This window comes from Sturnus vulgaris, chromosome 7, assembly GCF_052056855.1.
Source record: "Sturnus vulgaris isolate bStuVul1 chromosome 7, bStuVul1.hap1, whole genome shotgun sequence".
Classification (NCBI taxonomy): domain Eukaryota; kingdom Metazoa; phylum Chordata; class Aves; order Passeriformes; family Sturnidae; genus Sturnus; species Sturnus vulgaris.
The window spans coordinates 7,826,591-7,852,333 of record NC_142249.1 but is presented as its reverse complement, the minus strand read 5'-3'; the positions used below and the strand labels follow the sequence as shown (position 1 = coordinate 7,852,333).

Sequence of the window (25,743 nt, the reverse complement as noted above, 5' to 3'; positions counted from 1 at the left end):
CAGAGGGATGAGACATGAATCTTAAGGATGGGGGAATCAGAGAATGGAGATACTTCTCAAGTGAAAAGATAAGGCATTCTCAGCAATAACTCCCCATCTGCAAACCAACTGCAGTGCATGGATGAGGTAGACACATGCACAGAGGTAGCTGAGGAATATGCTAAGTACATCCATGCTAAAGAAAAAGAAATAGTGTTGCTCACTGTTTTGTCTTTTGTATGCAATATGAGCCAAGGTGTCTGCTGCTCCAGTGTGGTCCATACCAAAACCACAATTAAGTATAGGTCATCTTCTGTTTCTTGAGATGTGTTTGGCTGCAGTATTAAAATTACCATTTCCTTTTGGTTTGCAATCTTAAATGCATGAAAGCAAAGAGATTCAGAGCTGGATCATTTCTTTGGCCCTTGACCTGTAATTCACACTCCAGTGCCTGCATGTATTGGCAGTTCTGTACACAGAGTGCAGCAGTCACATTCTAGTCTTACAGAGCAAATTTCTATTCTGTTCTGCACGAGTGTTCAGTTTCAGTAGCCTGTGATCACTGCATTTTCCTCCTGCTGAAATCTCCTCCAGCAAAGAACTGAAGCTGGCTTAATGTTAAGCAGAGGCTTAAATCCCAGCGAAGCTGCCGCAGTGTAGGCGTGTGCAGGAATGCTTTGTTCTACAGAAGACGACTGCTGCATCAGGGCCAACAGGACAGGGAGGCAGCAGTGTGCTCAAACTGAGCTGAATCATGGGCATAAGAAGGAAGGATTTGGGTTCAGAATCTCCAGGGGACTGTCAGCCGAACTCTGCCATGTCAGTGACATTTTTGTGTGTCCATTTACTTCTTGGATTTTCTTTCAGCATTTTCTCTTTCTTTTTTGTTACATAAGTGCATGAAAATAATTTCCTATCATCTGCTGAACAAACTTCGTTGGTATTTTAACACAGAGCCTCTATGAATTTTGCTGTTTCGCATGCTAGCATACTCTGACTCAGTTTATGGGGACACTGCAATTAGGCATGTTCCATCACGCAGTCATTTTTGACACAATGAAATTACAGACTGTGTTAACAACAACATTTGTCAGTCTGCTCTGCTGGAAGGGCCTATTTGGTGTGGTTAGTAACAGTTATAAAGAACTAGAATAATTGATTGTTGCTGTTTTTAAAAAACATCTGCCTGTTGTGTGTTTAAAAAATAATACAACAGTTCCTAGACTCATCACACAGAGGTAAGGGCAACCAAATCTGTGAACTGCAAAGAGAACTGGTAAAGCATTAGCAAAGATTTTTAGAATTGTTACTAGAGCTTTATCACTATTTTTAAATATATAACTCACTTGGTTACTCCTGTATATGCTTTTTGATTTTTCATATCATGATAAAGGACTTGTTCCTCTGCTTCAGGCCCATGTCAAGGTTCTTCCATTAGCCTCAGGTTTAGGTTTGGCTTTGTGTGTTGCTTTTATCAGCTGTATAACTGCATGTATTTTAGGATTTTATAAAGTACTTATATTTGTTAATTGACAGGAGGTTGTAGATGGGCCCCATAGCAAATGGAAAGCATTTTTCTAGTTGTACTAGCACAGGAAGGTGGCAAAGCACTCTACAACTTGAGGTTATTACCTACTGCCAGACTGCAATTCCCAACTGTGCAAATGACTCAGCAATCACTTAACATTGTTGGTTTTCTCTTTCCTGGCATGTAGAATTGAATTAATATAATACCACTTACTCTGCAGAGGTGGTTACAAGGACTGAAAGGACAGTGTTTGGAAGATGTTTCCATGATTTACACAACGTCATGGTTTTTAATAACTTTCAAATCATTTTCTTTAACATTAGTCAAAAGAAACTTTTCCACAGCATGGAAGATTTTGATTCAGTGCTTCATTTTTAAGAGCAGATGGCCAGTTTGTAAGGGAAGTATGGATAGAATGTCCTGAGTCTTTAATGAACTGTGCTGGAAGCTTCTTGTTTATCTCTGGCTCTCAAACAGGAACTCACAGTAGAGTTGTTTGAAGCAACAGAAAGAACTTGGACATAATTTCACCAGAAATTTATTATGTTGCTTTTTCCCTAAGTATCAGCGTTGTCAGTTCAGTATAGTAAAAATAGTAGTAAAAATCTTGTGCTCTGTTCTGTATTGGAGGATATGGTCCTTATTTTCTGTGGGTAAGTTCAATTTTTGCTGACCTGAGTGAGCCAGACCTGTCAATTTTATTCAGGCAAAGTTTCCATTCAGAAGAGTTTGCCTCAGTGGGGTCTGACCCAGTTTTACTGTACTTGTTTAAACCTCCAGTTCCCTATACCATCTGGCTATCCATCCTCATGCATCTTTACATTGTCTGTCTTTCTGCTTAGTAAAATACTGTTTATTAATTTATTGAACAAAAAAGGTGAGCACTTGGTGTATCTGCCTCAGACCTTTTTTTCCCCTTCTCCTAGAAGCTTTTCCTAATGCACTTGTCAGCATGTGCCACATTGCTTTGAATCCAAGAGACTTCTTCAGTCAGTGTAGGAAGGAAATCACTGTTGTAGACTGACAAAGGTGGATGTGGCCAGCCATGCAGCAAACACAAATTAAAAGAAAAAAAAAAAGGTAGGAAAGACAGAGCAGAGAGGTTTGTGGGTCAGGTTTATTTCATGAGAGAAAGGAGTCGGTTGGATGTAGGTTTCTTTGATTTGGCTGCAGGAAAATATTCAAATGAACCTGTCCCTTTTTACTGCTGCAGAAGGTAAGAGAACTGATTTGCCTTATTGAAATTATTATATTTATTTAAATTATAATAACATCATTTTGTTCGGGAAATTAATTCTCCCTAGCACCCTCAAATCCTTTTATCAGTTGTATCTGGTCATGCAGGACTGATGTAATATTCTCATTTCTTGGTATTTCTTTTTTGTTCTGTGCCTTTTGATGACGGTCAACAACGTCTTCATGTAAAAAAAATTAAACATTAGAGGATAGAAGAGTGCCTCTGATGGACTGTCTTCCACTTTGGAGTAGGCAGGTTAGCCTTTCTATACCAAATAAGAATGTTTTGTAAACTGAAAAGAATCAAGTGTTGTGTGAAAATGGATCTGTTGATGGTGAAAATTACTTCTTGGAAGGCATTCTCAAAATACACAAGGAAAGTAAAGCAGAATTAGCCTTTGCGAGAAGTGATTTTAATCTTGGACTTTAAAATGCATTAGGGATTTTCCCATGCTTTGAAATTGAAAAGATTAGAAGGGACTATAATAACAAAGGATTTTTCTTGTTGCTGAAATAAAAGCATAGCCTGCTTAGAAGACATCATTATCTTGTTAATGAAATTATCTGTGCTAATTCTGAAAATATCTTTATTCAAACTGATAAAAAAACAACGTAAATCTGTAAAATAGCCACCGATGTAACAGCCCCGACCAGTGCCAGGCTTTGCACTCCTGGTGATTTTAGACCATCCCAATAGCATGTATTAAGCATTTTTTTACTGCTGTCAGTTGCTGCAGTTTTAAGGAGCAGAGGCAAGGCCTCTGTTTTCTTGCCTGCAATCTATTCAGAGCCTATAAAGAAGGGATTTTCAGCCTTGTTTGCAACAGTATAGAGAAGTCCTCTTGTCGATGCATTTTGCTTTTGAAGGGCCCCTGGATAAATAAAGGTAAAGCTGGAAGGAGAACTTCCTCTTCTGCACATCTTCCTTCTCTGTGTTCAGCTTCTTGACTGTATCAACCTTCCCTTCTTTTCTTCATGTTGTCCCAGTTCCAGCTGGAGAGCTGGAAAATGTTTCTGCTCATTCAGCTCTTGTCTTCAGTAATTCATGGGCTGGTGTGAGGGCACCCTGCAGAGAAGGGGGAGTCGAAATTTTGAACTTTCTTGGATTTAGGACTGAGTTGATTCCTGGTCTCTCATGCTCTGAACTGTAATTTGCCTTTTGCAAACTCTGAGCCCCCTCAAATCTGTTACAGAATTTTGTAGATGTTTCTGGGGATTTCTTATTTTTTTCTGCAGAAGAAATCCACAGGTTCTGCACTGCAAGTAGATTGAGATGATTCCCTGCAACCTTGCTTCTGGCTCTTAAGTACTAGGGAAAAATGGGAAGTTTGGGCACAACGCTGTGCTTAACATTTCCTATTGCAGTGCTCTGCAGAGCTTCCTGCTTGGCAGAAGTGGCTTGGCAGGTTATCTTTCTACACCTGCCTCTCTTAGTATTGCAAAACTCCCTGAATATGGGGGTTGGATTCCACTACAGAAGAGAAACAGCCAAACTATCGGTGGTTCAGGCACTCTTTGTTCCTGAAGAAGCTGTGAATACAGCTCTCCTGACTGTGAATACAGCTCTCCTGACTGTGAATACAGTTCTTCTGACTGAGTTCCACTTGTGGTCTTTGTGTCCCAGCCAACCTCAGTGCTGGCACCAGTCTTAAACATGAACCATCTTTCTTTTGCAGGGCTGTGATACATATAGAAGCTGCTAATATTGATACTCCTTGCTACTTTTTCTTCCTTTTGGGAGATGACTGAGCTTGAATGAGTTCCTCCTGCAGCAATCCTTTCCCAGACAGAAGAAATCCATGCCATGACATTACAGGACACTTGCTGCCAGTTACTTGAGAAAGCAGAAGAGCTTTTTGTAAAGACACAGAGGTTATTTTGTCATGATGTACTATAGAAAGAAGCTTAAAACCTACTGTTGTCTGCCAGAAAGAACCTTTGACTTAGAGCTCTTATAAATGGGATTGTTTTGGATCAAGATTGTTTCCAAGGCTTGCCTTATCACAGTTAGTGTAGCACTCTTGAACCATCTTGTTTTGGTGTCTCACAGAGATCTGTTAACCCTGCCTGTGTTAAAGCCTTGCTTTCTGACTTAGTGTTTTGGATCTAAGTGAAAGTTCTTGGGGCTCTGGGGGAAATCCTGTGAGTTAAAATTGCCTTTAGAAAGATCAGGGACACAAAGTATGGACTTTGACTTGCAGCTGCTTAAGGCACCCCGTGAATCAGAGTTCATCAGACTACCAGTTGTCATACACTGAGAATGGACTTAAACATCTTTTCTCTAGCACTAGATGTTTAGTTTTTCATAGCTTTATTTGTGATGAGAGGACTCCTCAGCCTACAGGAGTTCCCAGTCTCCCCTCTAGGCTCGTATGGATGAGGTGGTAGACCAGGCATTTTCACTGGGTATTGTTATTTTTCTTTGTCTTGCAAAAACAACTCAAACTGCCCCTCCCTGTACTTGTCAGTAGCTGGTGTAGTCCCACTAATGTGATTTTCTGCAAGGCTACAGTGATGGAAATAAACTTGTCATTCCAAAGCATTAGCAATCACCGAGGTGGGAGCTAGTTCACCCATGGAAACATGACACAACAGCATAAAATATAGGACTAACAGAGACTGCTGTGAGCAGCATTTTGTGGCCTTTATCAGGGGAAAAAAAAAGGTAGTTGGCTATTTGGGGAGGGTTTTTTTTTTTGTTGTTGTTCAAATGCGATTTATTTATCAGAAAAAGAAAAGTGGGGAATTTTGAAACAGATACAATGAAAAATTCCCCACCACTGGCCAAAACATAAGCTGGTTTTCTTTTTTAATTAAAAAACTTTTTAAATTTTACACTTTTGAGTACTAAATCTATTGACTATGAGGAATACATAAGTCAGGACACTTCAGAGGCTTTTAGTACAGTGAGGTGTATAATACATGTAGGTATAGTGTGAGTTGTGAGGTGTGGTTTGTGCACAGCATGTGTTGTAAGTGATTAGTGTGTAATTTTGAAATTCACTTACTCCTAGGATTGGTAAAACCAGTAGAAAGGGCCAAGTACATGGTCCATGTGTTAAAATGCACAACTGCCTCATTCCTCCATCCTGCATTAACCCATAGCCTGGCTGGTGTCATCCCCTGCAGCATGACACAGGGGCTGGTGCTGCTAGAGCATGTGCCCATCTTCGTTTATTTTTCCTGTGTCTGTCTGTCTGTCTGTCTGTCTGTCCTGCAGCCTTTGTCTGTGTGTCTGTTTGTAGATGCAGGGGCGGAGGATAAGGTGGGGCTGCTCCAGCCCTGCCCCAGCAGGGAGGGGCGTAGGCACCTGACCCCCTCCATTTCAGTGTCTGTGCCCCAGGAGGAGCCCTGCAATTCGGATGAGGAGTACTATGAACACCCTTTGTTCAGCTCAGAGTGGACTGGCTCTAGTACACACCCCAGTGCCACAGTGAAGAGCACAGAGGTCTTGTTGGGCCATGATGAAGGTGAACTGAGCATGGTCCCGTTTGGTTCCTCTTCCCCTCTACTCACCTGCCATGCATTCCATTCTTTATGTGCCTGGGATTGCTGCCTTCTGGGGAGAGAAACTTAGTTGGATTTTCTCCCCAGATGGAAGTGATGCCCCTCCAAGAGTCTCTCCATGTCTAGGTAAAGTTGCAGCATGAGCAACTTTGGGGTCAGTGTAATTCCCACTTAAATCAGGGCTCTTGTTCTTCAGGCCTGGCTTATAGCAGAAGCAAAAGGAGCAGCTAGTTAAAAGAACTGGAAGTTAATTTGTTCTTTGTGCCAGAGAAATACTGCCAAGAACAGTACACAGAGTAGGCCAAAATATTGTTACTGAAAGTAAATCAATTGTTTACACAATGGGGTAAAAATATGTCTATACGAAAGGTAGCCCTGGCAGGACTTTAATTCTCCATCAGGTGAAGTAAGTAAGTTTGATTTCCAGTTGTTTTGTGGCCACACTCTATTTGCATTGTGCCAGCTGACTGCAAACGTGGAGGGAAAAAAGGCTCTCTGTACCTCCTGTTTCCATAACCTGAGCACATCAGCAAGTAGTATTTTATCAGTAGGGGCTATGTAAAAGTAATCTTTTTCAGTGACTAACAGAACAGCTGACTTCTCAGAGGTGAAATAAATGATGTTTCATTTCACAGCATTCATTCTTGCAAGCTGAATTTAAAAACAGTGCCAGATCCTCTAAAGGTTTGTGTCTAAGGAGGATGGAGCTGTCTCCCTGAAACTGGTCACTGGCTCATTTTAAGAAAACCAGAGTTGTTCAGAATTAACAGGATAATTACAGAATGAACAGCCTAATTCTATTACAGCTTCAGTAAGAGATCAGCATTGATAATTGAAGATTGTTCATGGCAGCATGTCTAACCAAAGGTAGGGAGATAGAAGAATCACAGGTGTAGCCTTACCTTAGCTGTGTACCTATAGCTGTACATAACAGCCTGGTGAGTTCATGGGCAGCTTCCTTTTCAGTCATATCATCTGCCTCTGGTAAAAGTGTAAGATCTCAGAACATCTATGTGGGTGAGAAAAAAAACCAATAAGCTGGGTCACGAGAGGAAATGGGCATCATGAGAGCCTGAGATCCTCTCAGCTGGTGAGAGCATGGTGCTAAAATGCCAAGATTCAAACCCTGAACAGGTCACTCACTTCAGAGTTGGACTTGATGATCCTTATGGGTCCCTTCCAACTGAGACTATTGTGTGGAACAGCTGTCCTTGCTGCCCACCAGTCTGTTTGGCATAAGAGTCTGCTGCACAAAGAAACGCTATATGATCTTTTTGTTAATTCAGGGATAACTTTCTAGTTTGAGTAATTATTTTTATTCATGTGGCCTATGTAAAGGGTTTCAGGAAATGATGGAGTATTGCTCAGGGTAAAATAAGAGTCTTTCCTTAGCATTTTTTTAATTGAGAGAGAATCACATATAAAAGTACATAAAATCAGAAAAAAGAGAAGTCAAGCAAGTTATTCAAGTCAGGATCTTTTGTAGCTGGAGACTTGTCCTGCAAGGCTGCTTTTACAGTCTGCCCATGTGCAAGTATTTCTGCAATGCTCAGGCATTGGTCCAGGTCTGATTCTGAATCTTCTGGCTTCTGTTCATTTAAGATACAATATCTAACCTTAACTATTTTATGTTATTAATCATGTGTTTTTCTTTAGACAGTGATATTTTCTCAGCCTCAAATAGTGTTTATGTAGCTTAAATCACTCTTTAAAGGACGGAGCTGAAATGGATGATTGATTTTCACTGGGCCAATCTCAGGAGAAAAACGAAGCCCTTGTAATTCCAAGAGGCTGGATATAGCCACTTCCAGATTTGAAACTGCTTGGTTCTAGGCCTGATTCAGCCAAGTACTTCATCATGAGACACATTTTAAACTCAGGGATGTCATCAGGTTTCCTGCAGCATGGGTGCTGGTCAGCTCCTTGAGTATGGTGCTGAATCAAAGGATTCACACTTAATCCTAACTTTTTACCAGAGGGAATCCTAATAGTGCACAGTAATTTTTGTCTGAGTAGCAGTGGCAGGAGTACAAGCCTGGAATGGATATTTTTCTAATAATTCTTCTGCCATGGCACAAGCAAAGACTGTTCTTCATTCTACTATGCTGATCCTAACAGCCTGTAGGCTGAGTGGTATGTTTTAGAAATTTGGATGAACAAATAGTTATATTGCATTCATTGGTTTCTTTGACTTAATTGATGATGAGGAGCCTCGAGATAAGTGGGGAAACAGAAAAGAAAATGAGGAGTCCTTGTGTTAAAATAGTGATTTTCACATACAGATCTCAGATGTCAGACAGCGTAGGGGAGAAATAGTTTATAAATCCATTCAATGTAGGAATCTTGGCAGATATATTGCAAAAACCATTAATTATTAGCCATGCATAAGGCCTGTTAATGCTATGAAAGTTCTCAGTATTTTGCCAAATCCAGGATTCATTCAGTAGGTTGACTTGCTGGCATTCAGCAGTCTGTATTACCAAGGTCTGTGGAAAGAAATCAATGCCTCATACCTTCCTCCACCTCAGTTGAATGTCTTGTACTGGACTAAGCAGCACATTTATTAGAAAATGTCAGTGTACTTTGAGCTTATTGATGCATTAGTGTTGTCAGAGCAATCCATCATTCCATTCCATCTCCATTTCCAATAACTGTTTGACCCAGTATCATCCTTGGGAGAGGTGTGCCTGTAAAACACTTTCAGCTCTCATCTTACAGCATAAACATGCTTGTCTGGGGGGAAGCAGGCTTTTGGTTTGTTTTTTTCCCCTAAGGGAAATTCAGTTCCTTGGTGGCTAAAATGAACTGGGTACTGGCAGTCATTTACAGACTTATATCAAAATATTGAGCTGAAAGGGTTATGTAAATGCAGTCCTGAAAGGGTTATGTAAAAGCAATCCTGTTCAGCTGTGGGCTTGGTGTTTACTGTTGGTGTTGATGTCACCTGTTTTTTCCATCCCCAAGAAGAAGAACCAGTAAAGAGTCCGATGGCTGTGGAAGTGAAACCTGCTGCTCTTCCTGGGAAGCCAGTGGGGAATGAGCACAGGCCCCTTAGGCCTTTGGAGCAGGCAAAGGGCCCCTGTGAGGGTCCCTCGGATTCTGGTTCAGTGTGTCACGAAGACAAAGTGCCAAGTGTGGCATCCAGCAGACAGAGTGTGACCTTTGTGGTGGGAGCACTCCTGAAAGACACACCTCCTTCCTTGGCTGGGGAAGGTGTGTCCTCCCTAGGCTTGCATGTGTTTGCTGCCAGCAAATCCTTCTCCAGCTTTCTCCAGTGCTTTCCAAACCTGCTTCATTTTCTGTTTTTCCCATTTATTAGTATGACTGCTCTTGTTATTGTGTAGTGGATAATATGATTGTGTAGGTGCTGTATGACAACATGGTTTCCCACCGCTGGGCTGATTCCTGAGTTTTTTACTTTGCCATGATAAAATATGCTTTGCAGCTAAGCTTATTCCTCTGTGTAAACCTTTTTTCCCCATCTCAGATGTGTTTGCCAGTCACATTGCTAATCTATGTACTTTTTTTTCTTTTTGGTGCAGAGGTTCATCTGCATTTCTTTCAAACAGCAGATTTGCCACCTTTGAGTATGACATAAAGATGCTTAAACTGCAGAAATGTTTTCATTTGCAGTGTGCAGGTTTTTTGTTTGGTTGGTTTGGTTTTTATGTGTGTGCTTCAGTGCATTCTGGTTTAGCTTCCTTAAAGCTATTGCTTCTTATATCATACCCTTGTCATCCATTGCAATCCACCCCAATGACCCCTCAGTCATTGCCAGAACTCTTTATTTTTTGTGTGTGTCACCTTAGTGCAAATGTTTAACCCTGCTGGAGTGCCCTTCTTAGGCAAAGTTTCCATCACTTCCACTGGGATGTTTGCCTTCAAAGTGAAGGTTAGGACTGGGTGCACTGGGTGAAGTTTAGACTTAGTCTCTGAACAAAGTATTTACTGCAGTCATCTTTCAGTACCTAAGAACTAGGCTTCAGTGCTTTTCTTTTAATGGTATTTCTCTTCAGCCAGTGGAACAAGGTGCAAAGACATCTTGTGTGGGGTAGTGATGTACCCACTCCATACCTGGCTAAGGAATGCTGCATTTAGGAGCATTTAGTGTTCTAAATGGCCCAGCTGAAGAACACTGAATTCCTCTGGCAGTGAGAATATGCTTTGATGCCATTGGATAGTAGGATACATGGAGAAAAGCAGTATCTAGCTATTTAATTTCTGTGAAACAAAGATGACAGCAGCCCAATGCCCATGCTTTATACTTCATGGGGGTTGCAAGTCAGTCACCAAATGTAAAAATACAAAGGAACAAAATTACTGTAGGTGTAGAGTTCTAGTTTGGTTACCTGTAGATTTTAGAATGGCACTTGCTTTTTAGACTCTGTATTAACATACTTTGATACTAGTTGTTCCAAAAACAGATTAATCAAAGCAAAAAGATGGCTCCATGGACTTCAGATCTGAGGAAATTCAGAGTTGGCCCAATGCTAGTTGTCACAAGCTTTAGAGAAAACTTATAAGATCTGTTTTACAGATTAGTGCAGAAAGGTATGCTATATTCTGAAGTCTTTCTCTTTGTATTTTCCATTATAGGAAGACTTCAATGAGATAGGAAGCATTACCTTCCAGGGGACATTAAAATATATCAATCTGTTAATGATTAACAGATGGGTATTAAAAAAAGTTTAACAAGGTATTACTCTGAAAATAAAGCGGCAAAGTATAAGAGTAGCCTTTTTAGTTTCAAATTAACTTAATTAGGGCCTGATCTAGAGTCACAGAAGCATTCTCTGACTTCAGCTACAGCTGTAGGTGACTGGCCATTTTGAAGACCAGACCTTCAAGGTCTGGGAGTATTAATAGGTCTGTTGCTGATTTCCATGTGCTGGTTTGGTGACACCAGTGAGATTTTGTTCATTTGACAAAGAGTGAGTGTTAAAAGTTGGTACAGTTAAAAAAAACAGCCTCTTCTGAAACTCGCAATACCCTTTGCAGGCATTATCTCTAGTTTAGGCTGCATGTAGAACAAAAATGTATAAAAGTACATAGAAATGTATAACTATGTATGTTTTAAATATCAGCAACACACAAAGGTACTGTTGATTCCTTTAAAGTTGCAGACTTCACTAACACAAAACTAACATAAGCTACAGAGTCCAGCAAGCTTCTAATGAAGTGAGGTTATTTGTGGTTTTGCTGTTGTATACATATCATGAAGATGAAGAATATACATGAAATCATCTCATTTCAGTGCTCACATTTATATGTGTACAACTCACATTTTCCTTATAAAACCCTATATATTGAAAGGAAACTAGTATTTAATACTTTAAAGCAGATTTCTAGGTGGATGCCTTGCTGCATGCTCATACCTTTCTCCCTTTCCATTCCATCATTCATACCACAATGTTCTAAGCAACATGACTGCCTGCCTGTAAGTGCTTTAAATAATTTTGCTATAAAACCCAAACAAACTGCTTCAGATTTACTTGCAGCTACGAAGATGGAATTCCGTGTCCAGGAGGGCACATGCCCTTTTGCAGCAGAACCATTAGACACAAAGCAACGTGAATCTGGGAAAGACAGTAAGACTGTTGAGCAACCTAAATATGATGCCTTAGTCCCACAGTCAGCAAAAACAGAGGCTGCAGATCAAAAGGATTCAGAGAGCAAAGACAAAGAAAAAATGCTTTCACCTCCATCAGAATGGATGTTGAAGACTGATTTGCAGAAGAAAGAGGAAGCCAGTTTTGCAGAACCTGCTGCTAAGCCTCCTGCACCTCAAGAGCAAGAGCCCTTGTCACCTCCATTGCCTGAAGAGAGCAGGCTGGAAGAAAGGACTGCAGGTGTGCCCTCATCAACCGACCAAGCTATGGCTACCAAATTTCCAGACAACCTCAAAGATATCCAAGGTGGTGCCATCAGCCAAGGTGAAAGTTTTCTATTACCCAAGGCAGAAGCAGCCAAAAGTGAACTTCCTTCAGGCCCATCTCCTGCTCTCCCCCAGGAGCTTTCATTCAAAGACAGTTTCAAAATGCATCAGGAACCCACTGACCAACTGTTTGCCAAAGATCTCAGTAAGGATGGACACATCCACAGAGACAGGACATTTTCTCTACCAGAAGTCTCAGCAATTGCTGTAGATGGATTGAAAACTCCAAGCACCCCAAAAATCCCTCCATGGGGAGAGGAAAAGGACATGACTAAGGATGAGAGTGATGAGGAAGGAAGGTATGACTTCTTTGATAAAGGAGAGGCTCGAATATTAGATGATGGTAAAATTACCACAAAATCAGAAGTTAAGACACTTTCCCTAGACAAAACAGACTTTCAAAAGGATGGTGAAGCTAAAAAGTCACCTGACACTCTCAAAGCAGAAAAAGAAACAGACCAAAGTGGGTTCTCAGCAGCAGCAGATGTGAAAAAGGAGGCACAGCAAAGCACACAGGTGCCTCCAGCTAAGCCAAGTCATGAACTGACCCCTGAGAAAACAATAGAGCACCCTGATGCTGCTCAGTTATCCAGAGTAACAGAGAAAGCTCCTGAGGCACCAGGTTTAACCACTGAGAAGACTCCTACTCTTGAAGCTTCTCAAGAGAAAGATGTTAAAAAAGATACTGAGGAGGCTAAGACAAGTGTTTCAACTCCTCATCAAATGAAAGAAGAAGAGGATCAGTCAGGAATGTCCAAGTATTTTGAAACCTCTGCTCTGAAAGAGGAAGCCTTCAAAGCAGATGGTCTGAAACAAAGCAGTGATTACTATGAGCTGAGTGACACTAAAGAGAGTAAATATGAGCCCTATCAGAGAGGTCGTCTAATACCTGAAGATGAAGAAGGGGAGGAAGAGGAAGAATTCAATCAGCAGCAGAATATGCATACTCGTGAAATGGGGTACAGTACCCTGGCTCAGAGCTATGTACCAGACACTTCTGAAGAACCGAGTTCTCCAACAGAAAGAATGTTCACTATTGACCCCAAAGTCTATGGGGATAAGAGAGAACTTCACAGTAAAAATAAAGATGACCTGACTCTGAGCAGGAGCCTGGGACTTGGGGGGAGATCTGCAATTGAGCAGAGAAGTATGTCTATTAACTTGCCCATGTCCTGTCTGGATTCAATAGCCCTAGGATTTAGTTTTGGTCGTGCACATGATCTTTCTCCCCTTGCTTCAGATATTCTAACGAACACTAGTGGAAGTATGGATGAAGGTGATGACTACTTGCCAGCAACCACACCAGCATTGGAAAAAGCCCCCTGCTTCCCCATTGAGAGTAGAGAGGAAGATGAGCACATAGAAGAACAAGAAGAAGAAGAAGAAGAAGAAGAAAAAGTAACGGTAGAAGAAAAAGTCCAGCCTGAGACCTTGCCTGAACCATCTTTCCAGGCCAAAGATTACTACAAAAATGGGGCTGTCCTGGCTCCTGACCTGCCTGAAATGTTAGACTTGGCAGGGACGAGATCTAGATTAGCCTCTGTGAGTGCAGATGCTGAGGTGGCACAGAAGAAGTCAGTTCCTTCTGACACTGTTGTAGAAGACAGCAGCACAGCCCTGCCACCTGTAACAAATGAAAACCACGTCATTCTAAAAGCTGAAAGTCAGCTGGAAGACTTGGGCTACTGTGTTTTCAATAAGTACACAGTACCACTCCCTTCTCCAGTTCAGGACAGTGAGAATTTAACAAGTGAAACCTGTCCCTTCTACGAAGGCACAGATGAAAAACTGAGACGTGGCCTCGCTCCTGACTTGTCTTTAATAGAAGTGAAGCTGGCAGCTGCTGAAAAGTCAAAAGAAGACTTCCTCAATGAAAAAGACTTAGGTCAGCATGGTGAGTCTGTTCTAGTGAGGGACTTTGAGGAGGAGAAAAAAGACAAACTGGATACTGTGCTAGAAAAAAGTGAAGAACAAGTTGACTCTAAAGAAGTCTGTCCCATTAAAGGAGCAGAACCAGAGAAGACAAGAGCTGAGGCAATGTTAGAAAGGAAGGAAGAAAGTGTGGCTAGTAAAGTTCATTTACCTGCTGATACAATGTATGACAGAATTTCTGCTTCAGAGCTAGCAACAGAAAAGGATTCTGTTTGTTTGATGATGGAGAAGGAGAAGACTCTTAGTGTTGTTCCTGAAATAGCTGAGATAGAAGCCCCAGTTAAACCAGATTACAATGCTATTAAGCACGATATGGAGGTGGCTGCAAGGAGAGCTGACCAAGAATATCAGAGTAAGTTAGACACTAAGATTAGTGAGGTTGTTTCACTTCCTTTAGGGATGGATAAAGCCTCTCTTAAAAGAGCAGAGCCTGAACCCAAAGACACTCAGCAGAAAGAGGAGACCATCTTCTCCAGAGAAGCAAAGGATACAGATATACTTTCCAAGACTGAGCCTAGTTATGTGAAGGACAGCACCAAACTGTCAGAAACAGAAATTAAGGAAAAAGTAACTAAGCCAGATCTGGTACATCAAGAGGCAGTTGATAAAGAGGAATCTTATGAATCTAGTGGAGAGCATGATCAAGCCCAAGAAAGTTTGAATGGAGAATCTGTGAAACCAGAGGATATCAAAGCAGAACATCCAAAACCTCCTGTGTCTGGGGAAGAGATGCCTACACAGTTACCAGCTAAGGAGGCTTCTGCGGAGCTCCTCTTTCCAAAAGCTGAGCCTCTCCGGGAGGAGCCTGCTGAGATTCAGATGGAGAGCATACCACAGCTTACTGAAGGAGCTGAAGAGACTCCTGATGCAGCTGTGAAACCTGTGGAAACCCAAAAGCTGCTGCCATGTGAACTACTGGCAGCTGGGGCCCCGAAAGGGGAAGAGTATGAGGAAGAAGAGGTGGAAGCAGGGCAAGAAGCAAAAGAAGAGGATAAAGAGCATCTTGTATCAGAAATGCCCCCAGACTTTGGCAAGCCTGCTGCAGAAGAAATGGGAGCCAAGGGTAGCCCAGAAGCACTGCCTGAACTGAAAGGCATTATTGAGTCAGTGGTGACAGTGGAGGATGACTTTATCACAGTGGTGCAGACAACAGTTGATGAGGGTGAATCTGCTTCTCACAGTGTGCGCTTTGCTGCTACTCAGCAGGAGGACATTGAAACAGGAGACTCCCAGGCTGAAGAGGAGCTGGATGTTGAAGAAGTGGAAGTTGAGCCCAAGGAAGGCTCCCGAGAGGCTCCTGCTTCACCCCAGAGAGAAGAAATCCTGCTCACTAACTACAAAACAGAGACGTGTGATGATTACAAAGATGAAACAACAATTGATGACTCCATCATGGACACAGACAGTCTCTGGGCAGACACTCAAGGTGTGCATTATCCTTTCTGTTTTGTCTATTGAATATTTTGGCTTCCAAATCCTAATGATTGAAAAGCAAAATTATTACAGTTATTATAGTAATCTCAGCATGTTTCAGAAAAATGGTAAAAATAGTTTGCTTTTTTAAAAATTAATCATCTGCTCTATCTTCAACTATTTTTTCCCTGCTCCTCTGAAGTACTGCTAACATTTGTTACTAATCTTTTGTTTGTTGTTGTAATTTCCTCTGATCCTACAGATGATGATAGGAGCATCATGACTGAACAGTTAGAGACTGTTCCTAAAGAGGAGAAAGCAGAGAGAGAATTGCGAAGATCATCTCTTGATAAGCATAAAAAAGAGAAACCTTTTAAAACTGGGAGAGGCAGGATTTCTACTCCTGAAAGGAAAATAGCTAAAAAGGAACCTAGCACACTCTCCAGAGATGAAGTGAGAAGGAAAAAAGGTTCATTTCACACTCCTATTACAATTTGTTTTTTATTTTCATACTATTTTACAATACTATCTGGTTACTCTGTTGTAGATTATGTGCACCATGACATTATTAACGGTAGTGTTTTTTAATGAGACGTTGTACAATTGTGTGAGAAGCCATGTCAAAGGCTCACTGCTCCACTGGTCCTGTTTCATTGTAGACATCCCCACTGATCACTGGGTAATGCATCTGAGCCAATGCACCAGTGCTCCCCCTCTTCCAAAAACAGGATTTGTCCCCCCAGCAGAAGCAATGCCTTGGGTTGGAGCCGTGGGGCAGTGGGCCTGGCACTTGACGTGTATTGAGCATAGAAAAATGGTTTGCTGGGTTTTTTTCTGATTCTGTGTTTTTGTGTTCTTTTCGTCCATAGCAGTGTATAAGAAAGCTGAACTTGCTAAAAAAACTGAAGTTCAGGCCCACTCTCCCTCCAGGAAAATAATTTTAAAACCTGCTATCAAATATACTAGACCAACTCATCTCTCCTGTGTTAAACGGAAGCAGACAGGTGACTGCGTTCTGTTCAGTTATGCAATGTGGCTGGCAAACATAGACATTTTCTTTTGTAAATCTCATAGCTCTAGCAGCTTCTCTATTTTTTTTTTCCTCCAAGAGTATCAATCTTCACAAATAGTATTGCTTTTTTTTAGTGTTTTGTACCATTTTTCTTTTATTCTTTTTTTTCCTGGTATTTGTTTGCTTGTTTGATGGAGGCCATGATCATGTATGCTTGTCATGGCTTGGGCCTCCAAGTGCTGTGGTTGTAACTTGGCATCATGCTTAGAATGTGGTGTTCTAGGAATCTCTATTCATCTTTTTTTTTTTTTTTTTAATTTATTTTTATTTTCTTTTTTTTTTTTATTTTTAATTATGCTTTATTTTTTTTCTGGTGGGAAAATGTTGGCAACTTAAACCATGGTATGCATTTCCATTATTCTGCTTTTTTACTCTCATGCATAATAAGAAGTGTTTCAGACTTGTATTTTGTTTATTGATGTTAACTGCATTGATAATTCCCAATCTGTCACTGATGTTTATGCTGTACAGTCAAAATCCACAGGGAGAATCCAGCCACATGCAGCATGGAGCTGAGAGAGAAGAAATCTGGGCTCACACTGCAAAATGCATTCCAAGCAAAAATCTTAATATTTGGTAGAGGAAGATGAAAGGAAGAAAGAAATGATTCCTGTTACAACTTCGTAGGTGTATCATTATTTAGAAGACCAAAATAACTCTTCCAGAATTTTCACATATTATTCATGGTTCCTGTGAGTTCAGAGTGGAAGGATGAACATCTTGACTTTCATTGAGATCTTGAAAAAACAAAATTGCTAGAAGAGGCCAGGTTTTCTGTTTCTGTGTAACGTAGCCACATGCTGTGGTTTCCTGGAACTAGGGCTAATAAGAGAAGAGCCATGCACAGCGATGCAGAAGTGCATAGGCATCTTCTCCCAGCCTAGAAATTACCAGGAAGATTCATTACCCATCATAAGCAAAGCAATATTAAGTGTCCCTAGGCAGTGATTGCCCTGCAGTTTTGCACCAGTCACTCCTGTGGTGAATGTAGCCCAGCCCCAGCAGGGAGGTCTGGCCAGTGAAAATGCAGTAAGGGGGTGGCTCCATGGGAGCAGCTTTGGTATCATGCCTCTGCTGCATGAAGTGTGGATTGGATCCTGCCTGTGTTCCATTAGGCACCAGAACTAAGGATCCCATCCCCTTGCTCCTGTGACAGAATCTCATCCTTTTGCTTCCCCCTCTCAGGAGAAATGGAACCAGCAAAGGGAAGGCTGGTTCAGTCCCCTCTGTGTTGCACTGATGGCTTCTCCTCAGTTTGCAGTCTCTGGCCTGACTTGCTCTCTGAATCAGAACTACCCAAGAGGGAGGAATTTTTAAAAAGAGTTAAAACATTTCTCCTGGCTGTCTCTTGCTGCTTGCTGAAGCACAGCTTGATAACTCAGAGGTTACAACCCCCAATTCACCTGTTCTTTCAAAAGCCCCAGGGGGTTCAATAAGCTGTGGGCATGGGTGGGGGGAAGGCATTGGATTTGTAGTGTTCTCAACTTCACCTGCACTTCTACAGCTGTGTGATCAGTGCTGTCATGCCCTCAGGTCCTCTACCACTGCCTCCTCTGAGCTCTTCTGACCTGTAGGATCCCAAAGAGAACTGATCATACCAGTGGACATGGATAAGGAAACCTGCCCTGTGCCTGAAACGTGTTGCCTTTGCAAATCTCAGAGGTTTTTTCCTCTCACTGCAATACACAGTGAAGTAGATGTATCAGTCAAAGTAGAAATACATTACAAAAACTACCTCCCTTACTTAACTCCTCCCTTATTTAAGTCCTTAGGTGAAGAACCAAAATGACAGACTCAGATTGATCATAAAACTTTCAGAAATGTGGCTTGAACTTGGAGCTCTAAAGCAGAGGGGCTGGAACCATACCAGAAAGTGATCAAAAATATTTCTTAGAATGTTTCAGCGCACTCATTGTTGGTGCTGGAAAAATTACAATATGCCTTGTTTTCCTCTATCTCCCATTTTTATACTTCCTGATGGGACATGGGGGGAGACCATGAGAAAGAAAGCAATGCTGTGTGATATTCTAAGAGTGCAGGTGGTCACTTGTTAATTTAAATATCCCTGAGCTTGAATGTGTCATCCAGGACTCTCCAGGATCTGGAATCTAGAGGGTCATTGTCTCTCTCCCACTTTCTTTTTATGTGAAATACAGCACCATTTCTTGAAGCCAGTTTTGACTGTCAGTGCATCCTATTTGGAGTGGTCTTGTCAGCTTTAGTGATGCCTGAGTAATGAAGCTCCCCAAAAGTTTTTGGCAGTGTAGTCTACAGAGCTTTGAGTGTGTTGCAGTCAGTTAAAATCTCCACACTTCATTTATGACTTCAAAATGAAACGTGTCCAGTCATAAGATACAGATGTCTACCAAAAGAAGTTAATATTTGCTTTTATGTTTTGCACAATAGCCCAGACAAGTCTTTCCCCTAATGCCCCTCAATACCTGAAAAAAAAAAAAAATCTCCACATCACTGGTAAGCACTGGCAAATAACCAGTAACTTACAGCACCATATCCATGAGACAGGGACTGATTTTTCAGAGACTTGTCTTTGCCATTTGAAAAAGAAATTGCATGGCCAACCCTGATGAGAGAGATGGGAAGTCTTTGCCTTGGCCAGTGTAGCTCCATGAGTGAAACCCCCAGCCTGGCCTGTGTTTTGTTGGTGGCTGTGAGATGCTATTGCAGTTGTGTTATCAGAGTGTTTTTGGAGGCAAGGCCAGGACAGTGACCTAGCCATGATATGGTTCTGTTTCTTGTTTTCAATTTTGGGGTTACCCCCTGAGCTGAAACATGTTTGTTTATGTATTTAAGCCAACAGTACAAATCTTGTGTTCAGATGGAGAAGTTGTAGTTGTTACCAGGCACATTGGCACAAGTGACACAGCTTTTTTTCCACCTCACAGTGGTGACTGGTTAGGGTTGAATGCCAGGGGAAGGAGCAAAGAAGCTTTTTGTGGTTATCTAGAGGAGATGGAAACCAGACCCAAACCAGCAGTAACAGCTGTGGTAAAGTGTGATGTGGGAAGGCTCTGCTGTACTTACCTCTCTTAAAAATTCAGAAGAACTGAAGTATGCAGTCACATATTCTTTTCCTCCTCACAAGTTCTCTCTCCTTAGACTGGAGTGGATAGTGTGACAGAAAACCAGGGATAACCTCACCATGCCTGGGAGCTGCATTAGAAAAGGGAAAAATTAACCTGACCTTTCCTGTATGAGGAATTAGGGTTGGTTTTATAGTTGGAAAACAATTGGGTTTATAGCAGAAGGCTGTCATTTGTGGTTGCTGTCCTACTTCTGCTTTTACCAAGGGCATCCTGGCACAGGTGCCAGAAGATTTTGTATCTAGTTGTTAAGTGGCACATCATTTCCCAAGCAGCAGCATTGGGAAAGCCAATAACCTGCTTTCCAAAAAGCTTCCCCATTCAAAAACCAGTGTGAATGGATTTGAAGTCCAAGAGAAAGTTCTTACCTCAAACCATGTTGTATCATATAAATGAAATACTGAATTAATATTCTTGATGTCCCAGATAAAACTTGAATTTCTAAATTCTTGAGAGCCTAGTTGACCATGACACACTGACCTTGCTGACACAACTAGAATGATAATTCAACAGTGAATCTCTCTCTTTCCATTATGAATGTTGGCTAATACTTTGAAAGTGGTGACTATAGAGGCCTCTCTTGAAATTTTAATGTATGGATGATTTAAAGGAGCCTGATTTTTAGAGGACACTCCTGAAAATCAGGATGCTGAGTTGTCTGAGGATTGACCAGAAGCTCTTATATTTGTCAGCTATTTCTGGAACTTTCTCGACTTTTAGGAACATGAGTACTAAATTTCATTTTGTTCGAAACACATGGAATACCATTTCACCTCAAGTAAGATGAATGCAGAAAATTTTCAAGGCAAGTAAAAGTCTGCATACAGTTCACTGAGGGTAATTCACAAAGTACTTGCTTTGCACAGTAGTTTCAAGGCATTTACTTGGTCTAACAAGTGTACTAAATGGAAATGCTTATTATTACTGTCTTTAACTATCAAGTCTTTCTTTGGATTTCTCAGCAGCAGGTGGTGAAACAAACCAGGCTCCTGCTGTATTTAAACAAGCAAAGGAAAAGCTCTCAGTGAGTAAAATCATCTTATTGTTCATTTTTATAATCTCCTTTTGCCTTTATTTCACGTCTTTTTGTGTTAATTCAGTAAGTGTGTGTTCCATTTAAAATTTGTTCACCATATTCATTATTCATTTAAAAGGATAATTAAAACCACCTTTCCTGCATAACCTTTGAAGTCTAGTCTCAAATGGTAGATGATGACTGTGTGCAGATCCCTAGAGGGCACACAGACTCCAAACTGCAGGATTTGAAGTCTGCTTAGCATTTTGAGCCAGGCCAATCTGTGGAATAGCTGCACATCTTGGCCCTTCCCTGCAGCACCCAACTTGCATTGCCAGCTTGTTTGAGTGCAGTGTAGGCAGAATCCCTCCCCCAGGACTGCTGGGTGTCTCCTGGTGCACCATTCCATAGCCCAGTGTACTTCAGGGGATGTGCCTGTGCAGAAGTTACTGGCCAGTAGAATTTGTGTGATTTAGTGCTTTCAGTATAGCCTCTGTCTGTGTTACAGTCTGTCAGATTGCAACCTTGCCTTGCCTTCTGCTGCTCTACAGCCTTTTCTGCTTCCTGTGTCTGGCTCTCTCAGGGAAAGACTCCCTTGCTCCTTGCTGACCCTGCACTGTTTCTGTCCCATCCCTCCAAAATCCCCAGGAAATCAACCTCCATTCACTCTCCCCATGCAATTATTTTTCCATGACAGTGACACATGCTAATTCCCATCTGCAGCACAACACGTTGTCATTGTTATCACAGAATCATAGAATATGTGTCACTGTTATCATAGAGTGTGTTGAATTGGAAGGGACCCATCAGGATCATCGAGTCCAACTCCTGACCCTGAGCAGGACTATCCCCCATCATTAACAATTAAGAATTTCTTTAGAATTTCTAAATTTCTTAATATATATCCTAGTATATTCCGTGGGGGAATTATTTCATTTGTTAAACCAGACTCTCTATTCTTTGGGGAGCAAAAAGCTTTGTCACATGAATTGCTACACGTTGTTTATGAATCATAAAAAACTGGGGTAGTGCTGAGAGCAGTATAACCCATTGGAGGCTTTGGAGGAACCATGGTTTTTCAGGTCTGACCCATTCCAGCTCATAACTGGGAAACTATTAGATCTTCTTTACAAGTACAGTGAGTAAGATATGGGCAGGTTTCTGGGCTGAGTCTGAGCATGTTTTATTACTGTCTTTTCTTGACAGACCATCAACACTTGCACAAGAGAAACCAATACTTGCCCATGTACAGTGTTTATGGAGTGCTCTAGTACAAGCACTGCAAAATCATTCTGTGAAATTGTCTTTCTGTATACTTTTCCTACATGTTATTGCACAGATCAGAAAGCTGTCCCCTGCTTACTCTCTCTCCCTGTTGCCTTGCCTCTCTAGTTGCCACACACACACACTTCTTGGACATTTTCTCTTCTGTGTCTTACCTTTGCCTCTGCTTTTATAAAGATCTCTCCCTGTTTTTGTTGTTTTGCTTCTTCGTGGTTTTCAGCTTGTATGTCCTTCAAGTTCAGCCTTTTCCTCTCCACTGGTAATGTTAGATCATCCAGCCTGGTCAGTTTTATTATTCATGTTCAGACTGCTGTTTACACAGGACAAGTTCAGGAAAAGCTAAACAGTTCCATCTGCTGGAAGCAGCTGTGTACCTGCAGTTCACAGTGAGGTGATGAAAACCTGTGCCATGTGTTAGGAGCACCTTGAAATAAAATGAGGGTTCTGCATCCTCACTTCAGCAATCCCTGAGTTTCAGTGAGAATTACTACATAGATCTTTGTCCTCTGGACAGCAGACCTTGCCAGCAACATAAATTAAAACAGAGGTCAGAGGTGAGGTATTGCTAACAGTCTGAGTTTTCCTGCAGGGATTGAGACATGGTTTCTTTGCTTGCTCAACCAGCTTTGAGCAGACTCTGCTGCTATTACTGATGCTAAAAAGTACCTTGTTACCTAAGTAACATGGAAGGACTCTAGACTGTGATAACCAGAGCTGTGCAGTGGCTCAAGGTCATGCCTTTTCCCCATCTGACAGCTCTCAGTGTTGTCCTTGTATTAATGTATTCACAGAGGACACTGAGCAGTATGAGTGAAAAGTATTTGCACTGTGACTAGAACCTTAATCTGTAAGAGTTTTGCAGTCTCATTATAGGGGTAATTCCTTGCATGCAAGTTGAAAATGGTGAAAACCACAGAATGAAGATTTGGGCCTCAAACAATTTCTATCTCCAGTTCAGAAAGGCAGGTGAAAGGTGCTTGCAGAATGCCTGCTTCTTGGGACCACCCAACATAGACACCCTGCTTCCATAGAGTTTCAGCATCAATAAATACCTTCATGGATTTATAAACAGGATCCAAAGTTTCACAAATAGATGCGACCCATAAATTGAACTATGACAAACCAGTCAAAGTGTGGAAAAGACTTTGATTTGACAGAAACACATATTCTGTAGTTTCTGTTTAAAATAATTATTCACTGGTTTTCTTCTGTTTGGTCTCAGACAGTGAAATAAGTATTAAAAAAGAAAGAGGCATAAATACGTTGCAAAACTCATTATGGGAATTTGTTCTTGCTAGTAAAGCATTTCCATCCCAATTTCTTCTCTTACTACTTGTTCTGGAGAATGACACCCAAGAGAGCTCCTCTCAGCTATATTGTAGGACTGGAATTGCTTGTTACACAGTTCTGCAACTCTTAATCATGGGGTGGTGTCATGGATGACTTTCAGCACACCAGGCTGACTTTTCCATAGGCTGACTATATAGCCTAAGCCTGAGGCCTGTCAGAGCTGGACAGCCCATTCTTTTCTCATTTTCTAACAAGACAACTTAAAAGCAGCTCACCTTTTCTGAACATTGGGAAAGTCCAGGCAATTGATTGAGATCAAATGCCAAGTTCACTTCTAAAGTTTAGTACAAATCCCAAAATGACAGGCCCATTGGGATTGCTCCTATGTGTAATGTCATGCTAGCATGACTAGAGAGAGGATCAGGAATACCAAGGTAACACCTTTGCAATTGCTCTTTGTAATATCAATTATATCTGTGGAAGAAAAAAAGTGTTTTTTAAGCAAGTAGCCATATTCTGTTTCAAGGACATTTCTTTTTTTGTAAAGCAGTAAGGTGCTTCTAAGAATTAACAGAGATTTTCTGTCTGTCCTGTTGGAGTTTAATTGTTCTTTCAGTGGGATATTGTCATTATTTGGTACCAAACAAGTATTTTTTCATAACAACACACCGTGTCAGCCTTTCAACCATATATGGCTTTCCTCATCCCAGGACTCCATACTGCCAGTATAAATGTATGAAATTTCTGCTCAGTGACTTCAAATGCACAGAGCAGTATCTGGGGTGTACACAATGGCAAAAGAAGGAATATTGTCTTGTCCTCCTGCTGTTGTGGGAATACTGGTGTAACTTTGCTTCTGAGATTCCCACTGTTTTATTCTTGATTTTAGCCTGGAGGGATGTATTTCAGCTTTAAAGGGCTGGGATCCCTTGGTGCTCCTGTAGCTTTGCACTTGTTTCTAATGCAGCCAACCAGCAGTTGTACCAGTTAAATGCCACCAGTTTTTTCCTTATAACACAAGACCAAAATAGCAGCTGCAGAAAAAGGCAGATTCTAGAATTGGTAACTCTGTCCAGACCTCAGCAGTTTCAGTCAAACAACACAAAGCTGAAACTTCCATGATTGTCAGATCTGCATAGACCATTACCAGACACAGGAAAAGTATTAATTCATAGCTTGGCATATTTTTTTTTGCTCCATGTTGCATGTATTTTCCTTTTGTCCAGCTTCATGTTGTGTTTTGTTTGTTTTCTCATGACTAGACTACTTCTTTGTCAAAGATTCCTGCCTCAAAGTCTAGAGCAAAGTCATTGCTTCCTCCAAGACCCAGCTCAGCTTGCTCATTAACCACTCAAAGGGCCACATTTCTCGATACAGACAGTTATTTTGTTCGGCCCTCCTCTGCAGGCCCAAGAGACTCAAAATCAGATGCTAAGGTAAGGTAGCAGAGTTGGTAAAGAGAGCTAGAGATGCACAGGTGATCTCCATGAAACACATTACCTACCCACTGAATTTGAGTAATGCTCTGTGAAGCTTCTGTGGGATTATTTACATCCAGTGGCAGGAAAACTGCTTAGCAGGCTACAAGATGGAAAAAAATGGACATACTCCAGAGGAAATGTAAGTGAAATAAGTTATAACTAGAAAGACACAGCTTCTTTCTGTTGATCATATGGATGCTACTTCATTAACTGCCAGAAAGTTATAGCCATTTGCAAGTGGGTAGGTAGTAAAGAACAGCAGGACTAATTTAGCATGCAAGTTTAAAAAAATTTAATTTTTCACCTGTTAGTATTCTTCAAAATCAAATTAAGTTTCCAGTGTAGGAGGGTACAATTCTAATTACCAGCAGTAGGTGATAGAATAGGACAGAATCCAAATGCTCAAGGAACCAAATTTAGTCAATGCACAGGATTTTGTGACGAAGTTGCAGTATAAATTAAAAAAGATGTTTGGCAATCCATTCCAGCTTCTCTGTATTTACATTTCACTTGTGTTTCAAATTTACATTATGGTGAATTAACTATCTCCATTTAAAAATTGGTTTTGCCATTGACTTACATTTTTTTGTTTAATGCCATACTTTGTGTGTCTTTTACTGGTTGGGACCATCATCATTTGTCTTTAGGAAGAATGTCTGCTTATGCTGGTCTGTCTTTGGCTGCACATTCCATAAGCTCAAAAATATTCTAACATACGTGTCCATTGCCTTAATAGTAGAGAAGACTTTACTTTACCCTGGTAAAGAGAAAGTATGCACTAATTTCAAAAAGTAAACATTTTATTATATAAGGAATTAAAACAATAGGATTTATAATCCCACTCTCAGGAAAAAAAACACAAAAAACCAAAAAAACAGAAAAAACAACCTGTAGCTAAACATTTGTCTCCATAAGAAGTTTACAGGTTAGTGTTTGAATATGCAAGAATCACACAATACCAACCAATCTA

General features: G+C 41.1%; 1 protein-coding gene across 29 annotated transcripts in view; it reads left to right on the top strand.

The window, feature by feature from the left end:
- Window positions 1-25,743, top strand: part of MAP2 (microtubule associated protein 2) — a 225,034-nt gene that overhangs the window by 176,850 nt on the left and 22,441 nt on the right. For 12 of the 29 annotated variants that reach the window (XM_088167695.1, XM_088167687.1, XM_088167699.1 and 9 more), the window contains 4 exons: window positions 11,737-15,543; window positions 15,793-15,999; window positions 16,400-16,534; window positions 20,666-20,727. In XM_088167695.1, coding sequence (XP_088023821.1) covers window positions 11,737-15,543; window positions 15,793-15,999; window positions 16,400-16,534; window positions 20,666-20,727 — 4,211 coding nt within the window. Of the gene's footprint in view, window positions 1-9,214; window positions 9,464-11,736; window positions 15,544-15,792; window positions 16,000-16,399; window positions 16,535-20,665; window positions 20,728-25,743 lie in introns of all 29 variants that reach the window. The other 17 variants (XM_088167702.1, XM_088167704.1, XM_088167707.1 and 14 more) reach the window with 7 other exon arrangements.